The sequence below is a fragment of the Podarcis erhardii genome (genome assembly GCF_964252035.2).
Source record: "Podarcis erhardii genome assembly, chromosome: 2".
NCBI lineage: Eukaryota > Metazoa > Chordata > Lepidosauria > Squamata > Lacertidae > Podarcis > Podarcis erhardii.
Genome location: NC_138498.1, coordinates 126,228,254 through 126,255,092, shown reverse-complemented (window position 1 = coordinate 126,255,092; position 26,839 = coordinate 126,228,254). Strand labels below are relative to the sequence as shown.

At 45.2% G+C, this 26,839-nt stretch overlaps 1 protein-coding gene across 3 annotated transcripts; it reads left to right on the top strand.

Annotated features, from left to right (window-relative positions):
• Positions 1 to 7,267: 7,267 nt before the first annotated feature.
• LOC309334699 (uncharacterized protein) lies at positions 7,268 to 26,808 on the top strand. Of its 3 annotated transcripts, XM_081849278.1 has the most exons (3): positions 7,268 to 7,460; positions 12,081 to 12,213; positions 24,890 to 26,808. In XM_081849278.1, the coding sequence occupies exon 3, from the start codon at positions 25,000 to 25,002 to the stop codon at positions 26,524 to 26,526; it is 1,527 nt and encodes a 508-aa protein (XP_081705404.1). In that variant the 5' UTR covers positions 7,268 to 7,460; positions 12,081 to 12,213; positions 24,890 to 24,999; the 3' UTR covers positions 26,527 to 26,808. The 3 variants fall into 3 exon arrangements, with proteins under 3 accessions (XP_081705404.1, XP_081705403.1, XP_081705405.1); XM_081849277.1 differs by lacking the exon at positions 12,081 to 12,213 and having other exon boundaries at positions 7,270 to 7,460; XM_081849279.1 differs by lacking the exons at positions 7,268 to 7,460; positions 12,081 to 12,213 and adding an exon at positions 24,195 to 24,249.
• Positions 26,809 to 26,839: the final 31 nt, after the last annotated feature.

The following is a 26,839-nucleotide window of genomic DNA, read 5'->3' as shown; positions in this document are numbered from 1 at the left end:
CGAAGCAGAGAATGAATTCTCTTTTAAGCATTCACACTTTTAAGCCCGAAAATCTCATACCTGGGCTCCGTAGCTTGGCTTTCAGCTTCCTCTGGTGAGCTTCTGGCTGCAGAGAAATAGCCTCTCACTTCAGGCTTCCATGGAGCAGTGGAAACAGCAGCTCTGCCACTCTTTGATGCAGACTCCCATGGATCGAAGCAAACCATCAGCTCTGTCTACCACTGTTAGAATTCAGGCTCGGTCAGAGGTATGTGCCTATCTCTCCAGGCACCGGCTGAATTCCTTTGACCTCCCTCCGGCGACTGCCGGCAGGAAAAACAACACGAGGTCCGTTCCGGCGATTTTCCTCAGGCTGTGGGAAAAACACACGAACTGCTTCTCCTTCTTCTCCTCCTCCCTGCATAACCCCAGGGAGGGGAATCAGACACAGACAGAAATGTAACTACATGCTTTATTCCTGTCTTTAGCAGTCATACAGTAAAAGATGTCTGCTCTCTTCAACAGAGAGAAACTCCAAACTCCACCCATATACATCCTGTACAGGTCATATGACACACACTGAGCTCATATCCTGTGCTCAATAAGGATGGACTGCCCCTTTGTTTCCATGGCAGCAGTCACACACATCCTGTCTGGCTTTCCAGCCACTAGCAGCCGTCTGAGCTGTTAAAGCCTTTGCTTGCTGCTGCATTGCTGCTTTAGAATAACACCAACGCTTATTATTATTTGATTTATTTATTTTTGCAAGTTTTACAGGGGTCAGGTACCACCTATAGTACATTTTCATAAGATTTTCCCTTATAAGGAGACAAGCCGTAAATTTTATATTTTTAGTCCATAATTGGTTCCAAATATTGGGTTTGATCGTATGTCCCAGGTCCCTCTCCCATTTTTCTGTAATTTCTTTGATATCTTCCTCCTTTCTTTGCCAATTCAAAAGTAGTTTGTACATTTTAGAAAGTGTCTTTTGATTATTATATAAAATATCCTTCTCTAGATAGGATATTTTTTTGTCAAATCCTTTGGTTCTTTTATCCTTTTCAAGGGTGGCTTTTAATTGATAATAGTCCAGCCAGGTTATTCCCTTCTGTTTCAATTCGCCTAGGTCCTTTATTTTCAGATCACTACTTGTTTCCTCTACTAAATCCTTATACAGTGGTGCCTCGCAAGATGAAATTAATCCGTTCCGTGAGGCTCTTCGTATAGCGGTTTTTTCGTCTTGCGAAGCAAGCCCATTGACAGCTTAGTGGATTAGCGCTATTAGCGGTTTAGCGGCTTTTAGCGGATCAGCTGATAAGCAGCTTAGCGGCTTAGGCAAAGTGGGGGAAAGGGGGGGAAACCCGCAGGAACTCGCAAGACATTTCGTCTTGCGAAGCAAGCCCATAGGGAAATTCGTTTTGCGAAGCGCCTCCAAAACGGAAAACCCTTTCGTCTAGCGTGTTTTCCGTCTTGCGAGGCATTCGTCTTGCGGGGCACCACTGTATGTTAGCCAATCGCTGTTCATATTCAGCCTGTGGACCGACATAGATTCCATTGGTGACAGCCACCATGGTGTTTTGGTTACTACTGATTTTTTACTCCTCTCCCATACTTCATATAATGCCCTTCTCACCATATGATTTAAAAATCCTTTGTGAGATTTAACCTTGTTATAGCCTATGTAGCCATGCCACCCGTACACAATATCCCATCCCTCCAGATCTAGGACTTCCGTGTTTTTAATTAATATCCATTCCTTAATCCATGTCCAGCACGCTGCCTCAAAGTACAGTTTAAGCTCAGGGACCGCGAAGCCTCCTTTTTCCTGCAACTTTGTTAGTAGCTTAAATTTTATGTGTGGTTTTTTCCCTTGCCAAATAAACTTGGCAAGGTCTTTCTGCCAATCCTTAAAACACTTTCTGCCTCTAATTATAGGTATTGTTTGGAACATAAAAATCATCTTTGGCAATACCATCATTTTAACTGTGGATATTCTCCCCCACAGAGACAAATTCAATTTTCCCCAAGTCTCTAATTCTTTTTTTATTTCCTTCCACTTCTTCTCATAAGTGTCCTTATATAAGTTTATATACTTTCGTTCACATCAATAACAGGAAATCAAAACGCATGCAGCGTATGTGAGCTTTTGTTTGCATGTAATGTTGTCTAGACGTTTATTTAAAGTAATGAAGGTAACATTTCACAATAGTAAGTAGAATATAATATTTAATGTGAATCTGTAGTGTTGCTTCTGAATGAGGATGGAGTGAGAGTGAGCTGGTTTTGGTGTTTGGTGGGGGGAGCTGGAAATGTTTGTATCTGGGAATGGAGAGTTGCTCAAAGTGGAGCTGAGACTGGTGGTGTTGCTTTGGAAGCAGAATTAGATTAATATTATAGGAACAGCAGCATAACTCCCATTGTTATAATTGCAATAGTGGAACCATGAAGACACAGAAAGATTGAAAGCACCTACTTATATGCCGAAGGTAATCTTGAAACCCTGATCTATTCTTTTGATTTATAGATACATTATGTCAGATATAATGTGTATAGATATATTTGGTGGCAGGAGAAATAAAAGGGGGCATTCCCTGGCATTCCCTTCCTCGTCTTCTCTCCAAACTGAAAGGTCCCAGATACTGAACTGTGCACAGTACTCCAAATGTGTTCACACCATAGTAAAGGTAAAGGTACCCCTGCCCGTACGGGCCAGTCTTGACAGACTCTGGGGTTGTGCGCCCATCTCACTTAAGAGGCCAGGGGCCAGCGCTGTCCGGAGACACTTCCGGGTCACGTGGCCAACGTGACATCGCAGCTCTGGCGAGCCAGAGCCGCACACGGAAACGCCGTTTACCTTCCCGCCAGTAAGCGGTCCCTATTTATCTACTTGCACCCGGAGGTGCTTTCGAACTGCTAGGTTGGCAGGCGCTGGGACCAAGCAGCGGGAGCGCACCCCGCCGCAGGGATTCGAACCGCCGATCTTTCGATCGGCAAGTCCTAGGCGCTGAGGCTTTAACCCACAGCGCCACCTGCGTTCCTGTTCACACCATAGATCTCCATAAATAATTTCCATTCCTCCTTAAGGAGCAGATATGGGTTTGTTATGTGTCACATTTCGGTTTACATTCCAGCACAGTATGCTGGGAATTTCCGTTGTGCGTATAGCTTTTGCTTTTCTCTGTCTCTTGAGAATACAAAGAGAGAGACGAAATGTTTCTTTGTCCTGATTTATGATTAATAAATCCGTAGTTGTAGTATGCTTCCACAAGCCTCACGCCTATTCTGTGTCCACAGTTCGCTCTGCTGATATAGTGTGCCCTGGCTTTGAAGCCTGGGTCGCTGATTTACATCGGAGCAGAGGCTGATGGGTCTTCGCAGCAGGACAGCTGGAAGATGACCCACCTGGGGCTAGCCAGCTGGCCTTGCGACCCTCTGCATGCCAACAAGATCTGCACTACAACCATTAGGAGAGTGGCAGGTGTATTTTCAATTGGTTCCCTAAACATCCCCAGCGTGAGATTTGCAGTTTCCCGAGCCAGTGCACACAGGGTCAACAATTTCCCAGAGTTACCTAACATGACCCCAAGGTCTCACTCCTGGTCCCTCACCTCCTCCTCATCAGCCCAACGTGCATCTGTTTAATCTTGTTGACCATGAACTAGAACCCTGCCAGAACCAATGGATGGTGCCAGCTTGGTTCTATGACAAAGGAACATATAAAATGTCAAAAATAAAGAATTTCCCTGAAGGCCTTCCAAAAGTTACTTTCTCTCTTTGACATCTGATGATGATGATGATAATAATAATAATAATAATAAATATTTATTAGTAATAAAAATTATGGGGGCGTGTGTTCCACAGGGAGGGCGCCACTACCAAGAAGGCCCTCTGCCTGGTTCCCTGTAATTATGAGGGAACTGCCAGAAGACCCTCGGAAGTGGACCTCAGTGTACGGGCTAAATGATGGGATTTTCTTTTCCTTGTGTTAGATGGATGTTGAAACAAGGTGTGATTGACTAGCCCATGTCTAGATCACAGATTTCTACCCAAGAGCCACAATTGCTTTGCATTCACAAACACTATGTGAAATATCACTAGTGTCACCGGAAATCACCCCCCCTCATCTACACGTGTACCACACAAGCACCACACACACACATACACGCATCTCCCCTCCCTGACCCGAGAGATGTCCCTTTAGAGGGTCATCTCCTAAAAGCCTTCCGTAAATAAGGAAGCGCAAGACTGACAACCGTTCGCCATAAGCGCTCCGCTTCGCCCCATTTTTACTGTGAGTAGACCGGGCGCCTGAACTCTAGGTCAAACAGCGGCCGCCTCTGCCAATCATCGTTGCCGAACAGCGCCCCTGGTGGCGGCTGCGCTGGTACTGCAGCCGGCATTCGCTATGTCACTGTTTGACAGCTCACTGATACAATGTTTCCGAGTTCAGTCAACCATGACTGATCCAATCAAGACCTTGCTACATTGTTTCCTGAACTTGGAGCTGGTTTGAACTTCAAAGTCTTTCGCCGTTTTATATTCACCAAAAATCAGCCGTATGTCGGATTTTCATCGGACCACTTTTATTCCACTGCACGTTACAAGGACTATCAAAGGGGGGTGACTTGGGACGGAGTGGCCATAATCCCTTGACCGAGCAGTCACGTACTCTGCAACCTTTTTCCGCTGACAGGACAACCTTGATAGCCCTCGTGATGGGCTCAGACACAGGGCTGTCAGGGATTCAATAACTTGCATATCTTAGTGTATTCCGCGCGGACCCTCACAAAGGACACTGACCGGATTCCCCTCAGGGGGCAGGAAACTTCGCCCTTCTCCTTTGTTTTTCAGAGTGACTCATGTGGGGAGGGGAGAGGAAGCTCTGGCCAGGTGTCAGGACACTCGGATTACCTGTGAAACCCCTCCTCAACTCCTCCTAATTCTAATGTAATCGTGATGTAAATATGATGTAATTCTGGGGGTGTAGTTTGGGGGATTAGCAACTAATAAAGGTTGGGGTCATCCTTTGTTCGGGGCTTCCATCTTGCTTCACCTCGTGGACGGTGGGAGCCCTGTCGCGACAGTCTTTTCCCTAATAAAGACCGAGCCTACTGGCTGCTGTTTTGCTCTGATTTGCCCTAGTCGGTGTCTTCATTTGTCCAAGAGAGCCCTCGGATTTTCCCGTTACACTAGTAAACAGAATAATTTAAACAAGGAAACCAACAACAGTATTAAGATTGCAGGGAGAGAGAGAAAAACTGGATTTAAAATGACCCAACCACAAGATGAAAACTCTCCATACTAAATGAGGGAAGGGAGAGGCATGGGGGGGGGGCTTTTGAAGTCTCCCTGCTGGCAAGGGAATTCCAGAGCATGGGCGCCTCTGTCTGTCTGGAATCCCTCACTGCCTCATCTCCAGCAGGAAGGGAGGATTTCCAGACTGGGACCCTTCACTCTTAGGGGGAGGTGCTGGGGCCTGGGCAGCTGGATGGATGGACATCAGCCTGCAGAAATGCACCCCCTTCCTTTCACAGGACTGTTGTGGTGTTGCATGTGTGTGACAAGGCAACACTCAAGAACAGTTCCCACCAACCAACATTAGATCATTCCTCCACTGCCCACAAGAGGGCGATCTTTCCTCTACACATGGTAGAATCCTAGAATTGCAGAGTTGGAAGGGACCACGAGGGTCATCTAGCCCAGCCCCCTGGAATTAAGGTATTTTGCCCAACGTGGGGCTCAAACTCCCAACTCATAGATTCAGAGTCTTATGCTCTACCGACTGAGCTATAAAAGTAAAAACCAGGACAACCCCAAAACTGTAGAGCTTTTTTTTTTACACAAGGCCCCAAATAAACGTCAAAAAAGCCCATTATTTTTCGACTGACTTGTCTTAAATTCAGGACAAAGTGCCATCTTTTGGAAATTCTCCCTTTGAAATCTTTTCCTAGTCTTTCTTTTGAATCGCGAGGGGGTGGGGGGTTTCAATCTGGCCAGTCCCCACGCAAAAGAATAAATGGAAACGTATCAAAAAGGGCAGCATTTGGAAACCACCCTGGTTGCAAACCACTCTGGGTCCTTTGACCTCCTGCTAGCAGAACTGCCTGAACTGCTGGCTCCACACATGGGAGCAGAGTAGAGCTTACTTCCGAGTAAGCAGGCATCGGATGGAAGATTGTGTATCAATAAGGCTTTTGGCCATGAACTTGTACCTACAGCTAAAACGAGAAAAGAGAGGAGGTTCTTTATGCAGGTCCCAAACTAGACCCCAAGCAGCTATATAAGGACAGTGAGGGAAGAAATATTAGTTTGGAAGTGACATTGCCAGGGAGGAAGAACAGTCCTGGAGGAAGAATTATACACAGCAAATGGGAAGAAATCAGACCTTTACATACTGTAAGGGATTCAGGCAGTGGTGAGGGGTCTTTTATACAGCTTTCTTTCTAAAGAAGCAGGGAGAAGCTCCAAAAGCAAGATATCTGAGCAGAAATCAGGGCGAATGAGAAGAAATCCACTAATAAATCAGGGAGCCCGGGGAATCTGCCTCCTTGGCGCCTGAAACTGAGGCGAGGCTCAGATTTCGAAGGGCGGGAAGTTGGGAAAAGGCGGGAAAAGTCGTTGCCCTCGGAGTCGCTGAGGGAAAGCAGCAGCGGGGGGAGGGGCGCCTCCTCTCTTGTCCCTCAGAGACACAACGGGGACCCTCTTGTGAGGGGAGCAGAAAGGGGTCTCTCTCTCTCCCCCCCCTCACAACCCCATTGCATTCCTCTCACGGCGGAAGGGGACCCCACCCTCTCCCTGCCTGGCGAGGGGGCAGCCGGGCCAAGGGGGTCTCTGGGCGCAGGAGAGCCTGTGGGGAGGAGGGGGGAGGGGAAAGGAAGCGCCCCTTCTCTCTCGGGCAGCCCCATGTCTCTTCCCACCCCCCGAGGCTGGCTCCATCTCTGGGCTTCACAGAGGACCTTGCGAGGCAAATCTGGGCGGAGGGGGGAGGGACCCCCCTGGCTTCCCTGCGTCCGCCCCTCCCCCACTTTCCTGACCCACGGGGGGAGGGGCAGCCCTTCCCTCCTTCTCATTCATCTTCTTCCCTCCCAGCCTCCCTGTTTGTAGATTGAAAACCACGTCCTTCTTTCCCCGCAAACCCAGGTCACCCCCAAATATGATGCCCCCCGCAGCCATCTCGCCCGCCTGCTGTGGGGCGGAGGAAGGAGGGGGGCCATGTCCCCATGGAGCCCCCAGAGGCAGCGCCGTCCCGTCTCCTTCCTTTCCGGACACAGGGAGGGGCTGCTCTAATTTCGTAGCTCTAGGGATGCGCGCGTCTCAAAAGGAACCGGAAGTGTCGCCGCGAAATGCGCCGGAAGTTTCCAGACCGGAAAAGGAGGAGGGGCGTCGCTGAAGAGCCCCCCCCCCCGTCGTCGCCGCCCCCCTTTCTATTGCAGACAAGGAAAGCGGACTAATCTGGAGCCAGGGAGGCGGAGGACCAAGAGGTAAAGAGGGAGGGAGAGGAGGGGGGGAATAGAGGGGGAGGGGGGATAAGGGGAGACCCCCCCCGTAAGGAAAGCGCCCTCCCTGGGGCCCGTCGACAGGGGCCCCGATCCAGGCCCCGACCCAGGGGGGAAGGGGGGACCCAACACCTGCAGGGATCTACACCTGGCAAGATCTCCTGGGCAGCAGCAGCACCGCCAGACTCCCCTTTCTCTTTCCTGGGGGGCCGAGAGATGCTCAGCTGCCCTGCCCCCCCTGGACGCCCCAAGCAGGGCTGGGGGTGGGGCTGAGGCCCCCCATTCTCCCGGCTTCCCCCTGGCAGGAATCCCTGGGGTCGCCTGGCTGAGGAAAGGGAGAGAGGGAGTCCAGGGAAGGGTTAATGGGAGGGGGAGGAGCCTCGACAGAGACCCCTCCCCTTCCATCACATCTTATTCCCCAGTCTCCCTGCTGGCAGTCCCAGATCAGCATTGCCATACAGGATTTCCCTGAATTCCACCATTTGCTAGCCAAGCCCAAACCCAAAAGTCCCACTGAGATGATGATTGATAATATTGTCATTTATCCATTTTAGACCCCTAAGTAGTAGCAATTGCAAGGACATTGTGCTGCTCTCCTCTGTACAGTTCCACCCCTATTTCAGACCTTGTGGCCGATTTAAATGTTTAGCTGCTGATAACATGGCAACGTTTAGCAGGTGATATTGTGAGGTTTAGCTGGTAATAAACCACAAGTGATATTGTGAGTTTTGGGAATAATAACATTACGATCTTTATCTGCTAATAGCCCTGCAATATTTAGCAGGTGATATTGTGAGGTTTAGCTGGTGAGAACATTACAGCGTTTAGCTGGTAAGTTATTGCAATGTTGAAAAGCAGGTGTTGCCTAGCCCTTGCACACATTGTGATTCGTAATATATTGCCAGCTCAGTATTAGGAAACAGTTATCACGATGTAAACTTCAAGCCAGTCTTGGGCAATATACCAATATATCGCCCAGCTCTAATCATGACCTATATTTCTGACCCAGTATACCATTGCTGATTTTACCAGTTTGTCCCCAGGAATCCCTGGGGTCGTGGGGCGCCTGGCTGGGTCCCTTTTGGGAAACGGAGAGAGGGAGTCCATGGAAGGGTTAAAGGAAGGGAGAGGAGCCTCAACAGAGACCCCTCCCCTTCCATCACATCTTATTCCCCTTCTCCCCCCCTTCCCTGATGACACTACCAGGTTATCTGTATTCACTAGGACTCATCTCCATACTTTGGATTGTCCTGAATTCCACCATTTGGTAGCCTAGCGCAAACCCAAAAGTCCTGCTAGGATGCATCTTGGCTTGCCTGCTGATGAAACTGAGTGTGTGATGATTGAGAATATTATCATTTATCCATTTCAGACCCCTAAGTAGTAGCAGCTGCCAGGACATTGTCCTGTTCGCCTCTGTATAGTTCCAGCCTTATTTCAGACATTGTGGTAGATTGCAATCAGGGTGGATTTGATATAAGTCAAATTGATTTCAATCACAATTTATGGTAAATCACTAGTCAGTATGATTCTATTTAAATCAAAAATTTCTGATTTGGTTACACTATTAGAAATACATACACAGATAATTATGAAATCATTCTGAGGTTTAATAAGTTAACTGTCTATATTTGGACAACAGTTCTGCTGTAATTTATTGGAAGGAGAAAAATAATCATTTCCTTAGTAACAACTTAAACAATTTATTTAACTAAAACAATAATATTATAGCATGTTGGTAAAAAAATTTTTTATTTTTCCCCCAATGCATTTTTATTCAAATTATGCAAATAAATATATCAATGTAGGTATTGAATACATAAACATATCCATAAACATATCAGTGTATATATATATATACATAGAGTTCATTTACATAGGTTCTTATATCCTCTCCCCAAATTATATATATAAAAAAAAGAATAAAAATATCACAATATTTTAGGCTCTACCTAGCCTTGGACTCCCCTCCACCCTTTTGGTAAGTGTCATAAGTTCTACAGTCACGTAATTTATTTTTAATCTTAAATATTAGCCGCTCACTGTTAGAGTTGTTCCGGCCCCGCTAGTGCCCTCTACAAATTATTTCCAATATACTTCCAATATTTATTCCAATTTCCATGAAATTTCTGTTCATCTTGGTCTCTTATTCTACCTGTTAGTCTAGCAAGTTCGGCGTAATTTATCATTTTAACCTGCCAATCATTTATACTGGGTATAATTTCCGTTCTGCTAGGAATGTTGGATAAAGAAATCAAAAAAGAAGATAAGATACTATTCCTTTATGCCACTACAGCCGCAAGAATTATGTTGGCACAAAACTGGAAAACGGAAATTATAGGTAAAAATAAATAAATAAATAAAAAACAACAACCAAGCAGGCTGAGTTTTAGCGCACATGAAAAACTCAGAACTTGTGGATTTCACCACCTCCACTACCAGCCACCCCTTTGGATTGGTTTCTGCATCCAGGTGCCTATTCTGTACAGTTAAGTGTTAGTGCGGTTGTTGGAACCCAGTGGGATTGGGAGGAGGTTGCCAGCCCTGAAGAGCCTTCAGCGCTTGCCTCAAGTCTGACTTGCACAATTATTACACAAAGACCCCAAGATGTGTGGAGTATTCTGCTCACAAGGTTGCACTTTCGTTTTTACTGCTTCACACTTAGCTACTTGTGCAGATCTCTTACACTGCAAACCATCTATTCATTGAACCACTTAGAATTTAAGGGGTTAATTCTGTGTATATAAATCTGCAAAGGAACAATGAGATTAAGGTTTTCCGTCAACTCTGTATGTTTATTTTATAACATTTTTCCTGTGAAGAAAAGGCATGTTACAGTGGTGCCCCGCAAGACGAACGCCTCGCAAGACGGAAAACCCGCTAGACGAAAGGGTTTTCCGTTTTGGAGGCGCTTCGCAAGACGAATTTCCCTATGGGCTTGCTTCGCAAGACGACAGCCCATAGGGAAATCTCTCCGGGACAGCGGGGAAGCGCAGCTCGTCTTCCCTGCTGTCCTCGGACCTCCTCCGAAGCCTGGCGGCGGGGCGGGGACACCTTCTCCCGCCGCCGGGCTCCGGAAGGATGCCCCGATGCCGGGCGGTGAGGCGGGAAAGTCTCCCCCCGCCGCCCGGCATCGGAACGATGTCCCGAAGCCGGGCGGCGGGGCGGGAAAGTCTCCCCCCGCCGCCCGGCATCGGAACGATGTCCCGAAGCCGGGCGGCGGGGCGGGAAAGTCTCCCCCCGCCGCCCGGCATCGGAACGATGTCCCGAAGCCGGGCGGCGGGGCGGGAAAGTCTCCCCCCGCCGCCCGGCATCGGAACGATGTCCCGAAGCCGGGCGGCGGGGCGGGAAAGTCTCCCCCCGCCGCCCGGCATCGGAACGATGCCCCGAAGCCGAGCGGCGGGGCGGGAACGCCTCCCCCCGCCGCCTGGCATCGGAACGATGTCCCGAAGCCGGGCGGCAGGGCCGCGAAGCCTGGGCGCGCTGGCAACTCTCCGCAAGGAGCGCCCAGGCTTCGTCCCCCCTGCTTGCCTTCCCAGGGGCTTTTAAATCGCCCGGACAGCGGAGAAGTCCTCCGCTGTCCCGGGCGATTTTAAAATGCCGCCAGAAGAGGTCGGGGGAAGGCGGTTTCCATAGGAACGCATTAATTGATTTTCAATGCATTCCTATGGAAAACCGTGCATCGCAAGACGAAAAACTCGCAAGACGAAGAGACTTGCGGAACGAATTAATTTCGTCTTGCGAGGCACCACTGTATCTCTGCAGATACAGAAATTCACACTTTTGAGAATGGCAAAAACAAGCATCTGTGACAATATCTTCTCATTAGAAAAACTTCCCCAAATAATCTTACAGAAACCTCTGGAAGAACATGACATTGTGAATGGATTAATGGAATTCATTTACCAAAAAAAATAAATATTGCATATAAAGCCTCATGCTAGATAATTAAAAACAAATCCTTATTTCCTGATGAATAGCCTTTGGACTATAATGTAATTAAATATAAAACTATCTTTAGATAGATTTTTTCCTCTAAAAGCATTTTTTTAAAAAAAATCTGATTAAAAAAATCTGATTTAAATAAAAAAAAATATTTTTTTAAAAAATCATTGATTGTATCTACCCTGATTGCAATCTTTAGCTGCTGATAACATGGCAATGTTTAGCAGGTCATATTATGAGGTTTAGCTGGTGAGAACATTGCAACTGTTAGCTGACGAGTTATCACGATATTGAAAATCAGATATTTCCTAGTCCTTATACACATTGGATTTGCGATATAATGTCAGCTCAAATATTAGGAAACAGTTGGCACATTAACATCAAGCCCAGCTCTAATTATGACCTAAATTTCTGGCCCAGTGTATCATTGCAGATTTTACCAGTTTTATTTTGTTTCCCATTCTAATAGTATCTCATACATTTTGGAAAGTTTTTTAAAAAAATTGTTCAGTAGTACCTAAGAGACCAACTAAGTTTGTTCAGGGGATAAGCTTTCGTGTGCATGCACACTTCTTCAGATTGGACAATTTTCTACCTGAAATTTAGGAAACACTTTCTCTTTCCTCGCAATAATATCTCTTTCAAACTGTGAACTTTCAGTCCAAAAACCTCTCCCTTTATCTTGTCCAAACAGGATGATTTGATGGTATTGAAACCAATCCGCCACCACACCTCCCACCTCATCCTGTTTATTCAGTTTTATTTCTTCTTCCGAAAAGTCCAAAAGATCTCTGTAAGTTGCCCATTGCTTCTTCCGTATTGCATTTTTTAAAAAGCTGTTGCTTTTGTGGGTGGAAGCCAAAGAGGTGTTTTTCTTTCCAGCAGATTATTATATTTATCCCATACTGTAAAAAGGATTTTCTGAATAACCTGATTCATAGAGCTCTTGTGTGTTTTAGTTTTATCCTGCCATAAATAAGCGTGCCAACCAAACATATTCTTACGACCTTTGTTCTAAGAAAAAAAACCTGGTCTTTCCCCTTATGGGGTATCCAAGAGCCCATATAGTCCTTAAGTGGGTTCCATATTGGTAGGAGAAAATAACAGAGGCCAACCAGAGTATATGGGAAGCAAAGCGGCTAGTAAGCCGGATCTTTATTGCAACAGTGTCCCCCCTCCTCACCACAACCAGGAGGGAGGTGTGCAAGGCCTTATATAGTCTTTTGAAATTGCCCCCCCCCAAGACAACCCCCCCCCCAAATATCATACAGAAGGAGACTGTCTACAGCAGGAATACATCACAGGAGGCGGTCTACAGCAGAAATCCTGTCCCCAAGGATACCTGTTAATGGTCACTAACTTCATTATCTGGGCAGCCTGGCCATTCTTTTGTGATGGTAAATACTTTAGTTCCTGAATCCAGGTCACAGGCCCACCCTGTTCATCCCTCCTTAAGGCAGTAATTGTAAGCACAAAGACAATGGGAAGGCTTCCATTTGCCTCCTTTACTGCAGAGGAATATTTGAGTACGTTTCTGAGCACAATTCAAAGTCTTGGTGCTGACCTTTCAAGCCCTAAACGGCCTCAGTCCTGTATACCTGAATAACTTGTGTGTTATAATGGAGATATGTTATAAGATAGTCTCAGTGTATTTTAGAAAGGGAGTTATGTGAAGGGTTTTTTGTGTTTTATCCGTGTTTCTGTGTAAATACTGTGTGTCAGACTGAGAATGTCATCACGAAGATATAGGAAAGGGTCACCTGCTTCTGAGCATCAGAAATGAGCATGGAAAGAGTTAATATCATTAACCTACCGGAATCTGCCCCCTCCCTTTGTAACAAGCAGCTGTAGTTGGGATTTAATATCAGCTCATGAAAAGTTGGGCACATGACCCAGAAAGCTGCCTGGCTCCATCCGTCTGAAGGCGGAGATATGCTCCACACACCATAGTCAAATTCGGCTGGACTTGCCATGGGAACGCAGAAGGGGCAAGCAAGGAAGGGGGAGACGGCCAAAGAAACCTGCTCTACCACAAGTGCCCCCCCCCGCCAATTCCGTAACATTAGCAAAGCGCAAGTTCAAACACCACCCCTATTTAATTTTTTTTAATGATATTTATTAAAGTTTAAACAATTACAAAAAGCAAAAATGAACATACCACATTAAACAAAAACCAAACAATACACCACAATATAAAAAAAGAAAAAAAGACAGAAAAATAAAACCCTTTAAATAAAAAAGAAATTAAAAAAAAGAAAAAGCATCATATTTCCTTTATGTTCTTTCATTAGCTTGTTTCCTTGACCTCCTCACACCTCCCTTTTTTTGTATTCTAGATCAATTATCCATTTCAGCAAATTCTTTCCTTCTTTTTAAATATTTTATCCTGTAATTTATCCTAGTATAATATAGTCTTACTTTTCCTCCTCTCACCGATTAACAATCAGTTATTCCCAACTCCTTTATATCAATCCTGCTAAAATCACATAAGCATTCCAACATCCTTCTAACCGTTATTAGTTTTACCATGTTTCTGCTAAGAATTTGCGTTACTTTATTTAACCTTATCATACCGTAAAAAACCTTGAGGCTTAAAACTTAATGCTTATTTATACATGATTCCATATAACATTTCTACTAAAGCCAGACAGTTTCATTCCAACATTTTCCCTAATATTCATTAATTTTCCACTGATTCCCCAAATTAAAATTTTTCTTTATAGATTTTCCAATTTTCCTCCAACGTCCCTTTTTCCTGGTCTCGGGTTATGTCCGTCCTTACTGTCCAATCCATCTTAGTCCATCAACCTGGTAGTCTTATGTCCGAGGCCCTTAAATCGCTTCCATGCCCCTTCTGCAGATCTTCTTCTTGTTGTTTATACTCATTGAGGAGTAGATCTCTGGGGAATTTCAACCCATAATTATGTCCATCTCCCCTCATCAAACCTTCCCCTTCCCCACAGTCCCACTCCCCACAGTCATCAATATAATCCAAAGAATATTTAGCAACATATTTCAAAGTCCCTCCAAGTTTAAGAGCCTCCTCAGCTCCAAACTCCTGCCCCATTCCAAATTCACTCTTCCAAAACAACGGCTTATGCTCTTGCAGGGCCTCGGATCTCTCCATTTGTATTGCTTGAGGTGCCGTCGCTACCTCCTCCGTTGTCATTTGCCCTTGCATTTGCACAGTCGAACCAATTTTCTGAGTTGGTCCCTGTATAATTTCTGGGTCAATATTCCCTGTTTGTTCACATTCCCTGACAACAACAGTCATCAAATCCAACTTCTCATTCATCAAATCCATCTTCTTATGCAGCTGCTCCAGCAAAGCACTCGTCTTGCAAAAAACAAGCACCAGAGCTTCCTTCACACACATTTTTATTCAAGGTCACAGTCTGTTTCCACGATCTTAATCTTGCAGCTGTGAAATCCTCAAGTAAACTGCAGCAACAATTTGACAAGCTCCCTCTAGAGGAGACAATTTCTATTTGTAACCGTCTTTTCAAAGCATAACAAAAAATTCCTTCTAGTAGCACCTTAAAGACCAACTAAGTTAGTTCTAGGTATGAGCTTTCGTGTGCATGCACACTTCTTCAGATACACAATTTTCCTGCAACGTCCCTTTTTCGTGTGCATGCACACGAAAGCTCATACCTAGAACTAACTTAGTTGGTCTTTAAGGTGCTACTGGAAGGAATTTTTTGTTTTGACTATGGCAGACCAACACGGCTACCTATCTGTAACTTTTCAAAGCATATCCAACAAAAGAAAGTTACTTTCAATTTTCAAGTATTTTGTTTCTTTAGAATGCAAAAGGCAACATTGGAATCAATTTGTTTCTCTTTTTTGGCTATCTGTCAAAATGTTCCATTCGCAGCCAATGGACGTCTCAGACAATTTCTGTCTCTGACCCCCGTTCCCAGGTTTGAAACGGTGGAAACTTATTTTTCTTTACTCCCTCTCCTGCAGGCTTAAACGGTCAAATTGGGGATTTTGGTGGTTACAAAAGAAAGAAATTTCGACCTTTGCAAAACAATTTCCTAAGCTATTAGCTTACAAGATTTTTGCTTCAGACTATCTACAAAAAGCAGAAGGCGGACTTCCTGTTTTGAACCTTCCCGCTTCGATGCCAAATTAGGGTATTTCTTGATCCAATTTTCCGTTTCTACTCACGGGTACTTGTTTAGAGTCCAATTGTCAACAGGAAAAAGTCAGCGCTCTCCGGCAATGGCTATGCAGCTTCCCTCCGTGAAAGTAGCAATCAGTTTGCAGCACTGCGCCGCTCACCCTATTTCGCTCCGGAGCCCCAAAATGGGGTTCCCTGCGAATAGGGGAGGTGCTCCTGGGGCACTGTCGAACCCCACATTTCCAGGCTTCCTCCACCTGGGGTTTCTAGCGGGTCCCCGCCTTCGCCGCGGCGGGAGGACCCAGTTTCCCCGGAGCCCGTTCCTCCAGTTGGAGGAACTCCGCCATTCGCCGATGGCGCTAACCCGGAAGTCCCAAACACCACCCCTATTTAAAAGAGGCCCCCGTAATGACGACACTGGTCTGCCCTTTACGGTTGCTGTAAGTTACTCTTCCAAGTCCCAAAAGCGTGTAGCAACTCCGGTCTATTTTGCAGGGCTGTTGTAACGGGGACACCCTACGCCACCGCCCAGGGCAGCCCAAAGTGACGTATAACCAATCGATGTTGTTGTTGTTGTTGTTGTTGTTGTGTTCCACGGTGAGACCCAAGGTCTTCTGTGCCATGTTTCCTGTGCAGTGGATGTTCAGGTTGCGAACGTAATCCGTGTGGGAGGCAGATTCACAACCCGCAGCGCCGGGTCTGCGCATGTGTGGGTTGCAATTCGGTGCTTCTGCATATGCGCAAAGCGTGATTTAGCGGTTCTGCACATGCGCAAGGGCTGAAACCTGGAATTAACCTGTTCTGGTACTTCTGGGTTCGGCGTTGTGCACAACCCGAAGACACACAACACGAAGCGTCTGTAACCCGAGGTATAACTGTATTTTGGAAGGCAGCGAGAAGGCTGTTCTCAGGGCCTGCTCCACCATGAGGGAAACTGAGGCAGCCCCCTCAGGCAGCAGATGTAGGGAGGGGCAAGGAGGGGACGGAGCTGAGTCCCATTTGGCCTGCCCTGATTTAACCCTCTATCCCAGGCATAGGCAACCTAAGGCCAATGGGAAAAACTTTAAAAAGTATAAGAACTCACATTAGGTAGTCAAAAAATAGTGATTTAAACAAAATGCTTATTAAAAAATAAGATAATCACCTTATTTTTCGCCCTATAGGACGCACCATCCCATAAGGCGCACCTAGTTTTTTGGGGGGGAAATTATTTTTCCCCCCCAGGCACAGGGCTGGGGCGGGGGAAGCCCAAGCTTCCCCTGACCCCAGCCCCCAGAACAGGCAACTCTCTGCAAGCCGTGGGAGTCCAGCGCCGGGCTCCCGCGTCTTGCGGAGATTTGCACGAAGCCTGGAGAGCTCTTCAGCAAAAGCCTGCATTCGCCCCATAGGACACACATCATACCATCTCAATACCCTCTCTTTCATTCCCTTGTTTCATTGACCTCCTCTCACCTCCCATTTCTATAAATTATTTCAGCAAGTCCTTTCCATCTTTCTCTATTTTCTGTCATATAGTTATCTCAACATATTTTAACCTTATTTTCCATTAATACTAAAATACTTATTTATGCTTAATTCCTTATAACATTTTTACTAAAGCCATATAATTTCATTCCAACATTTTTCTAACACTCTTTCATTTTACATTACAGTGGTGCCTCGCAAGACGAAAAGGATCAGTTCCGCGAGTCTCTTCGTCTTGCAGTTTTTTTCATCTTGCGAAGCAAGCCCATTGACGGCTTAGCGGATTAGCGCTATTAGCGGCTTATCGGTTTAGCGGATAAGCGGCTTAGCGGCTTAGAAAAAGGGGGGGAGGAAAAACCCCCGCAGGAACTCGCAAGACATTTTCGTCTTGTGAAGCAAGCCCATAGGAAATTCGTTTTGTGAAGCACCTTCAAAACGGAAAACTCTTTTGTCTAGCGAGTTTTCCGTCTTGCGAGGCATTCGTCTTGTGGGGCACCACTGTATTTCCATAGATAAACTTTAAACCTTTCCCAATCTTCTTCCACTGTCTCCTCTCCCTGGTCTCGGACCCTGCCAGTCATCTCCGTCAATTCCATATAGTCCATCAACCTGGTGATCTTCTGTCCGAGGCTCTTAACTCTTTTCCAAGTCCCTTCTGCAAGTCTTCTTCATATTTATACATGCACTTTGCTTTGTCTTCTGCTGATCTTGTTCTTATTTTCCTTCCTTTGATGCTGAAGAGTAGATCTCGGGGAAATTCCCACCTAGCAATGTTTTTATTCCTTCTCGACAGCTCAGCCAAATCTCCATAGTTAAAACTAAGATCCCAAAGATATTTCAGGACGTATTTCAAAGTTCTTCTAAATCTGGAGGTCCCCACAACTCCAATCTCCTCCTGACCCAAGTCCAGGTCCCAGAGGTCAATAAATCCCTGCATGAAGGGATCTATCCAACTTTCCTTCTCCAGTCCAAGCAGGGCTCCAATCCTCAAAATTTGACTTTCCCTAAATCCAATTATAAAAGGCATCAACTTATAGTCATCAAATTACATCTGTAAGGCTGGGGCTCTCTCCCTGTCCACTTGTGCTATTTTAGGTTCAACAACGACAACTTTCTCCCCCGCCTTCTCTACAATTTGCCATGTCAAAGTAGATCCCTGTATCGATTCCTGAATAGTTTCTGTATTAATGTTCGCTTTTTGTCCAAAATTAGTCACTTTTTGTCCCAAGTTATCAATTTTTATAGTCATCACATCCGTCTTCTTATGGAGCTGTTCCAGTGAGTCATTTATCTTACATAATGCAACCACTAAGGCTTCTTCTGTCAACATTCTTAACAATCCAAGGTCAGTCCCAGATTCTCACAGTTTTTTATCTTGCAGCTGGAGATCCCCCCAGCTCAACTCATGCAACAATTTCAAAAGCTTCTTCTAGAGGGAAACAATTTCGATTTGTATCAATCCTTTTCCCCTTCATGGATCACTGCCTTGCCATGGCGAAGGGGCTTGAAGAACTCAGAGAAGCTATGAACTATGCCGAGCAGGGCACCCAAGATGAACAGGTCATAGTGGAGAGTTTTGACCCAACGTGATCCACCTGGAGGAGGAACCGGAAAGCCACTCCAGTATCCCTGCCAAGAAAACTCCATGGACAAAGACAACAGGCATATAAAAGTTATGACACTGGAAGATGAGCCCCTCAGGTCGGAAGGCGTCCAACATGCTACTGGGGAAGAGCGGAGGACAAGTACAAGTAGATCCAGAGCTGATGAAGCGGCTGGGCCAAAGCCGAAAGGACGCTCAGTTGCGGATATGCATGGAAGCGAAAGGAAAGTCCAATGCTGTAAAGAAAAATATTACATAGGAACCTGGAATGTAAGAACCATGAACCTGGGTAAGTTGGATGTGGTCAAAAATGAGATGGCAAGAATAAATATTGACATCCTGGGCATCAGTGAGCTAAAATGGACGGGAATGGGCGAATTTAGTTCGGATGACCATCTTATCTACTACTGTGGGCAAGAAACCCGCAAAAGAAATGGAGTGGCCCTCATAGTCAACAAAAGAGTGGCGAAAGCTATACTGGGATGCAATCTCAAAAATGATAGAATGATCTTGATACGAATCCAAGGCAGACCTTTTAACATAACAGTAATCCAAGTTTATGCACCAACTACTGGTGCGGAAGAAACTGAAATTGACCAATTCTATGAAGACTTACCGGGACGCAGGTGGCGCTGTGGGTTAAAGCCTCAGCGCCTAGGACTTGCCGATCGAAAGGTCGGCGGTTCGAATCTCTGCAGCGGGGTGCGCTCCCGCTGCTCGGTCCCAGCGCCTGCCAACCTAGCAGTTCGAAAGCACCTCCGGGTGCAAGTAGATAAATAGGGACTGCTTACCAGCGGGAAGGTAAACGGCGTTTCCGTGTGCAGCTCTGGCTCGCCAGATGCAGCTTTGTCATGCTGGCCACATGACCCGGAAGTGTCTCCGGACAGCGCTGGCCCCTGGCCTCTTAAGTGAGATGGGCGCACAACCCCAGAGTCTGTAAAGACTGGCCCGTACGGGCAGGGGTACCTTTACCTTTACCTTTTTATGAAGACTTACAACACCTTATAGAAGTGACACCAAAGAAGGATGTTCTTCTCATTATAGGAGATTGGAATGCTAAAGTAGGGAACCAAGAGATAAAAGGAACAACTGGCAACTTTGGCCTTGGAGAGCAAAATGAAGCAGGGCAAAGGCTAATAGAGTTCTGTCAAGAGAACAAGCTGGTCATCACAAACACACTTTTCCAACAACACAAGAGACGACTCTACACGTGGACATCACCAGATGGGCAGCATCGAAATCAGATTGATTATATTCTCTTCAGCCAAAGATGGAGAAGCTCGATACAGTCAGCAAAAACAAGACCTGGAGCTGACTGTGGCTCAGATCATCAGCTTCTTATAGCAATATTCAAGCTTAAACTGAAGAAAGTAGGAAAAACCACTGGGCCGGTAAGATACAATCTAAATCTAATCCCTTATGAATACACAGTGGAAGTGAGGAACAGGTTTAAGGATTTAGATCTGCTGGACAGAGTGCCTGAAGAACTAAGGATGGAGGCTCGCAACATTATACAGGAGGCAGCAATGAAAACCATCCCAATGAAAAGGAAATGCAAGAAAGCAAAGTGGCTGTCCAACGAGGCCTTACAAATAGCAGGGGAGAGAAAGCAAGCAAAATGTGAGGGAGATAGAGAAAGATACAGGAAATTGAATGCAGGTTTCCAAAAAATAGCAAGGAGAGATAAGAAGGCCTTCTTAAATGAGCAAAACAATAATAAATAGAGGAAAACAACAGAATGGGAAGAACCAGAGATCTGTTCAAGAAAATTGGAGATATGAAAGGAACTTTTCGTTCAAAGATTACCATAATAAAGGACAAAAGTGGTAAGGACCTAACAGAAGCAGAAGACATCAAGAAGAGGTGGCAAGAATACACAGAGGAATTATACCAGAAAGATATGGATGTCTCGTACACCCCAGGTAGTGGGGTTGCTGACCTTGAGCCAGACATCCTGGAGAGTGAAGTTAAATGGGCCTTAGAAAGCACTGCAAATAACAAGGCCAGTGGAAGTGATGGTATTCCAGCTGAACTATTTAAAATTTTAAAAGATGATGCTGTTAAGGTGCTACACTCAATATGCCAGCAAGTTTGGAAAACTCAGCAGTGACCAGAGGATTAGAGAAGATCAGTCTACATCCCAATCCCAAAGAAGGGCAGTGCCAAAGAATGCTCCAACTACCGCACAATTGCACTCATTTCACACGCTAGCAAGGTTATGCTTAAAATTCTACAAGGAAGGCTCAAGCAGTATGTGGACCGAGAACTCCCAGAAGTGCAAGCTGGATTTCGGAGGGGCAGAGGAACCAGAGACCAAATTGCAAACATGCGCTGGATTATGGAGAAAGCTAGAGAGTTCCAGAAAGACATCTACTTCTGCTTCATTGACTATGCAAAAGCCTTTGACTGTGTCGACCACAGCAAACTATGGCAAGCTCTTAAAGAAATGGGAGTGCCTGATCACCTCATCTGTCTCCTGAGAAATCTCTATGTGGGACAAGAAGCTACAGTTAGAACTGGATATGGAACAACTGATTGGTTCCAAATTGGGAAAGGAGTACGACATGGCTGTATATTGTCTCCCTGCTTATTTAACTTATATGCAGAATTCATCATGCGAAAGGCTGGGCTGGATGAATCTGAAGCCGGAATTAAGATTGCCGGAAGAAATATCAACAACCTCAGATATACAGATGACACAACCTTGATGGCAGAAAGTGAGGAGGAATTAAAGAAGCTTTTATTGAGGGTGAAAGAGGAGAGCGCAAAATATGGTCTGAAGCTCAACATAAAAAAAACGAAGATCATGGCCACTGGTCCCATCACCTCCTGGCAAATAGAAGGAGAAGAAATGAAGGCAGTGAGAGATTTTACTTTCTTAGGCTCCATGATCACTGCAGATGGTTACAGCAGCCACGAAATTAAGAGACGCCTGCTTCTTGGGAGGAAAGCAATGACAAACCTAGACAGCATCTTAAAAAGTAGAGACATCACCTTGCCAACAAAGGTCCGTATAGTAAAAGCTATGGTTTTCCCAGTAGTGATGTATGGAGCTGGACCATAAAGAAGGCAGATCGCCGAAGAATTGATTCCTTTGAATTATGGTGCTGGAGGAGACTCTTGAGAGTCCCATGGACTGCAAGAAGAACAAACCGATCCATTCTTAAGGAAATCAGCCCTGAGTGCTCACTGGAAGGACAGATCGTGAAGCTGAGGCTCCAATACTTTGGCCACCTCATGAGAAGAGAAGACTCCCTGGAAAAGACCCTGATGTTGGGAAAGATGGAGGGCACAAGGAGAAGGGGACGACAGAGGACGAGATGGTTGGATAGTGTCTTCGAAGCTACAAACATGAGTCTGACCAAACTGCGGGAGGCAGTGGAAGACAGGAGGGTCTGGTGTGCTCTGGTCCATGGGGTCACGAAGAGTCGGACACGACTAAACGACTAAACAACAACAACAACAATCAATCCTTTTAAGCACAGTTCAAACAATAAAGTTAGTTTCAATTTTCAGTTACTTTTACTCCTTTTTAAACGCAGAGGGAGACAATGGAAACAATGTATTTCTCTTATTTAACTAGCTGTCAACGAACAATCTATTCACATTCAATGGGCAATTCCAAAACGTCGATCTTACTAGCAGCCCGTTTCCAGGTTCAGAGCAGTGGTAATTTGACTTTCTTCACTCTCTCCTGCAGGCTTACACGATCCAAAATTTCCCCCCTCTTCTCCTGCTTCCAAGGGGGGTTTAGTGATTTTAACCGATGGAGGTTTAATCCTTTACGGAAGGCTTTCCAAGACTTTAGCTTGCAGCCTCTTTGCTTCAGTCTATTTACAAAAAGGGGAGGCGGACTTCCTGTTTGAAACCTCCCCGTTTCGGTGCCAAATTAAGACGTTTAAAGATCCAATTTTCCGTTCTACTCACGGGTAGTTGTTTTAGAATCAAATTGTCCACAGGAAAAAGTCAGCGCTCTCCGGCAACAGCAATGCGGCTTCACTCCGTGAAAGAAGCAGTCAATTCGAAGCACCGCGCCACTCACCCCACGTCGTTCCGGATCCCTGAAAACAGGTTTCCCCGCGAGTAGAGGAGGTGCAAAAGGTGCCAGCCGAATCCCACATTCACAGGCTTCTCCCGCCTGTGATTTTTAGTGGATCTCCGCCTTCGCCGTGGCGGCTAGACCCAGATTTCCACAAAGCAAGTTCCTCTCGATCAGAGGAATTCAGCCATTACTGGAGGCGCTAACCCTTAGTGTATCAAAGTGCGCCAACGGACATTTTTCAAAAATCTAACAATTGTTAATAAAGCCACTGAACTTATTTGAAAATCACCTGTAATCCTGATTACTGAGTGGAATAACTTTCCTTTGGTATTTTTAAATCTTAACTAAATGACGTAAAAATGTGTTGGAACACTTACATTTCACATAATTTTTAGTTGGTCGTGCTAAAAACACACCTATTCTCTTCAAACGCCAACGGCTAACTGGCAGCCAGCGCAGTCGCAACTGTTCTACTCACACATGCATAGGCACATTTGGGTGACAGGAATATCATTTCTTGATATTGAAATATTATTGTTGTGTCAATGTCCCCTTGCGTCAATGTGCCCCACCTCCCCCATTCCGCATTTTCAGAGGAGGTGGAAGAAGGGGAAAGTGTCCCCCCCCCCAGATAAGACTCCCATCCTCCCTGGCCATGGGCCATCCTTGCTTGGGCAGGTGGTGCTTTGAGTCCAACCACATCTGGAGGGCCAGAGGTGCCTCAACTCAGCACAGAAGGTTCCTCTAGGGCTCAGTGTTACTTGGGAGTTGGTGGAACTGGATCTTAAGGGTTCTTGAGACATTTCCAAAGGATTGTGATTGGTATCCAGACCCTAACACTATAAAGCCAAGGTGTCCCCACTGAGCAGTTTATCAACCCTGCTGGCCGCTGGGGAAGACCTTCTGAAGGAAGTGGTTTGCCCCCAATGTTAATTCCTTCCTTCCTCCACTGCTGCTGCCCACACTAAAGGAATGTCTGGATGAAATCCCAGGGATGCTTGGCTCCTATTACAAAGAGATCCAGTTGATATTCTAGAATAAATTGTGGCTAAGATTCTGAGTCACAATCATGGCTGAGAAATACAGCCAGGGAATATGAAACTGATTTGAAGATTGGTTTCTTCTTTACACTTCATTATTATTATTATTATTATTATTATTATTATTATTATTATTATTATTTTACATTACATTCAGGAGGACACACCACTGGTTTCATCTTCTTTCTTTTCTTTCCAACAAGCAGTGTTATTCACCTTTAATACTCACCTATTTCAGTGTCACACATATTTTTATCTTGTGATATTCAGATGAAGAGAGGTATAACAATTTAATGTATTTTTGGTTTCTATGGAAGCCGCCCAGAGTGGCTGGGGAAACCCAGCCAGATGGGCGGGGTACAAATAAATAAATTATTATTATTATTATTATTATTATTATTATTATTATTATTATTTTATTTAATAAATAATTCCCAGTTGGAGCAGAGCTAGATTATCCAGAAGCCCTTGGCCACCCAGAGCAAAGGAGGAAAAACAGTGAGAGAGGCCTGGACAGGGAATCTCTGCTAAGATAAGCCAGTGTCAGGAGGCGGGTGCGAGACATGGTGGCATATAATTAGAAATCCTAATTGGGGCGGGTGTCTCAATCTGGCCTTCCCAGCGGTCAGGTTCCAGCTGCTTTCCTTCTGCATCTCCAGCTCTCTCCATTCCATAATGCAAGGCTGAGAGATGGAGGTCCAACCCCTTGAACATTCTCCAACTGAGCACTCCTTCAACCAACCACAAGAACCAAGCTTTGTCACTAAACTTATATATGGGTCTCCCAAAATGGTCAGTATGGACCTCCTGAGGCCAAAGGGACTGTGTAGGTGATGAATAAAGATCTAGAGGTCGAAGGGGACAAAATGTGGCCCAAGGGATGGAGGATTATAGTGCAGCGGATGAAGAACTTCATGATGAACTTAGGACCCTGATGAATATTGGCCAGGTTCATGGAACATAGAGCAGCTCCCTTTCTTGTGAGAAACCACTTTTTATCAAACGTAAAGCCCACAGTTCAACCGTATTCTAATATAATACTGCTTCATTAACAATAATTAAGGGTTATAAAAGGCTGGTGATGCATGACCATTATTTTACATTATTTCATTTGCCTAAAAATTTGGAGAGATTGTAAAAGACTTTAAAATAAGAGCAGGTGCTAATTGTAATACTACTTTGTTCTCTTCCTAGAAAACAAATAGGATTTTCTCCCCACCCCATCGAAAGAAGACAATGGAGAAGGCAGTCAGAATTCTGGTGGGCCATGTCCAATGGAACTAAAGAAGAAACCATTTAAATAAATGGAGTGTGAAAAGAGAGAACATAAACAATTTGAAAGTATGGAGTGTGGAAGGAGCTTCACTGACAGTGGAAAACTTAGAAAACATCTACGGACTCACACAGGGGAGAAACCATTTAAATGCATGGAATGTGGAAAGAGTTTCAGTCAGAGTGGAGACCTTAGAATTCATCAACGGACTCACACGGGGGAGAAACCATTTAAATGCATGGACTGTGGAAAGAGCTTCACAACTAGTGGAAGCCTTAGAATTCATCAACGGATTCACACGGGGAAGAAACCATTTAAATGCTTGGAGTGTGGAAAGAGCTTCAGTCAGAGTGGACACCTTAGAATTCATCAACGGAGTCACACTGGGGAGAAACCTTTTAAATGCATGGAGTGTGGAAAGAGCTTCACTGAGAGTGGAAAACTTAGAATTCATCAACGGAGTCACACAGGGGAGAAATCATTTAAATGCATGGATTGTGGAAAGAGCTTCAGTCAGAGTGGACACCTTAGAATTCATCAACGGAGTCACACTGGGGAGAAACCTTTTAAATGCATGGAGTGTGGAAAGAGCTTCACTGAGAGTGGAAAACTTAGAATTCATCAACGGAGTCACACAGGGGAGAAATCATTTAAATGCATGGAGTGTGGAAAGAGCTTCAGTCAGAGTGGAAGCCTTAGAAAACATCAACGAACTCACACGGGGGAGAAACCATTTAAATGCATAGAGTGTGGAAAGAGCTTCACTGAGAGTGAAAAACTTAGAATTCATCAACGGACTCACACGGGGGAGAAACCATTTAAATGCATGGAGTGTGGAAAGAGCTTCACTGAGAGTGGAAAACTTAGAATTCGTCAACGGACTCACACGGGGGAGAAACCATTAAAATGCATGGAGTGTGGAAAGAGTTTCAGTCAGAGTGGAGACCTTAGAATTCATCAACGGACTCACACGGGGGAGAAACCATTTAAATGCTTGGAGTGTGGAAAGAGCTTCACTACTAGCGGAAGCCTTAGAATTCATCAACGGAGTCACACTGGGGAGAAACCATTTGAATGTATGGAGTGTGGAAAGAGCTTCACTACTAGCGGAAGCCTTAGAATTCATCAACGGAGTCACACTGGGGAGAAACCTTTTAAATGCATGGAGTGTGGAAAGAGCTTCACTGAGAGTGGAAAACTTAGAATTCATCAACGGAGTCACACAGGGGAGAAACCATTTAAATGCATGGAGTGTGGAAAGAGTTTCAGTCAGAGTGGAGACCTTAGAATTCATCAACGGAGTCACACAGGGGAGAAACCATTTAAATGCATGGAGTGTGGAAAGAGTTTCAGTCAGAGTGGAGACCTTAGAATTCATCAACGGAGTCACACGGGGGAGAAACCATTTAAATGCTTGGAGTGTGGAAAGAGCTTCACTACTAGCGGATGCCTTAGAATTCATCAATGGAGTCACACAGGGGAGAAACCATTTCTGCTGCTCCAGAGAATCGGAGATGGAGCAATGGATCCAAACTACAAGAAAGAAGATTCCACCTAAACATTAGGAAGAACCTCCTGACAGTAAGAGCTGTTCGACAGTGGAATTTGCTGCCAAGGAGTGTGGTGGAGTCTCCTTCTTTGTTTTTCTTTTTTTAAAAATATTTTTTATTAACTGGCCAATCACATCAAATTAAATCACATCACATAAATTCCAAATTACAAAGCCAAATTTTTAAATTTTGTTGGGGGAACCCATACTTCAAGATCCAAAGGGGGATTCAGATCATCTTCTTCTTACTGCGTTAATGTCCAAATCAGTCCCAATCAGTCCAGACAAAGTTCATAATTCTATCCAGTCTTATCTTTGCGTT

Excerpts from the sequence above, each read along its gene's own strand:
- LOC309334699 (XM_081849278.1), top strand. The coding sequence starts at position 25,000 with ATGGAGTGTGAAAAGAGAGAACATAAACAATTTGAAAGTATGGAGTGT.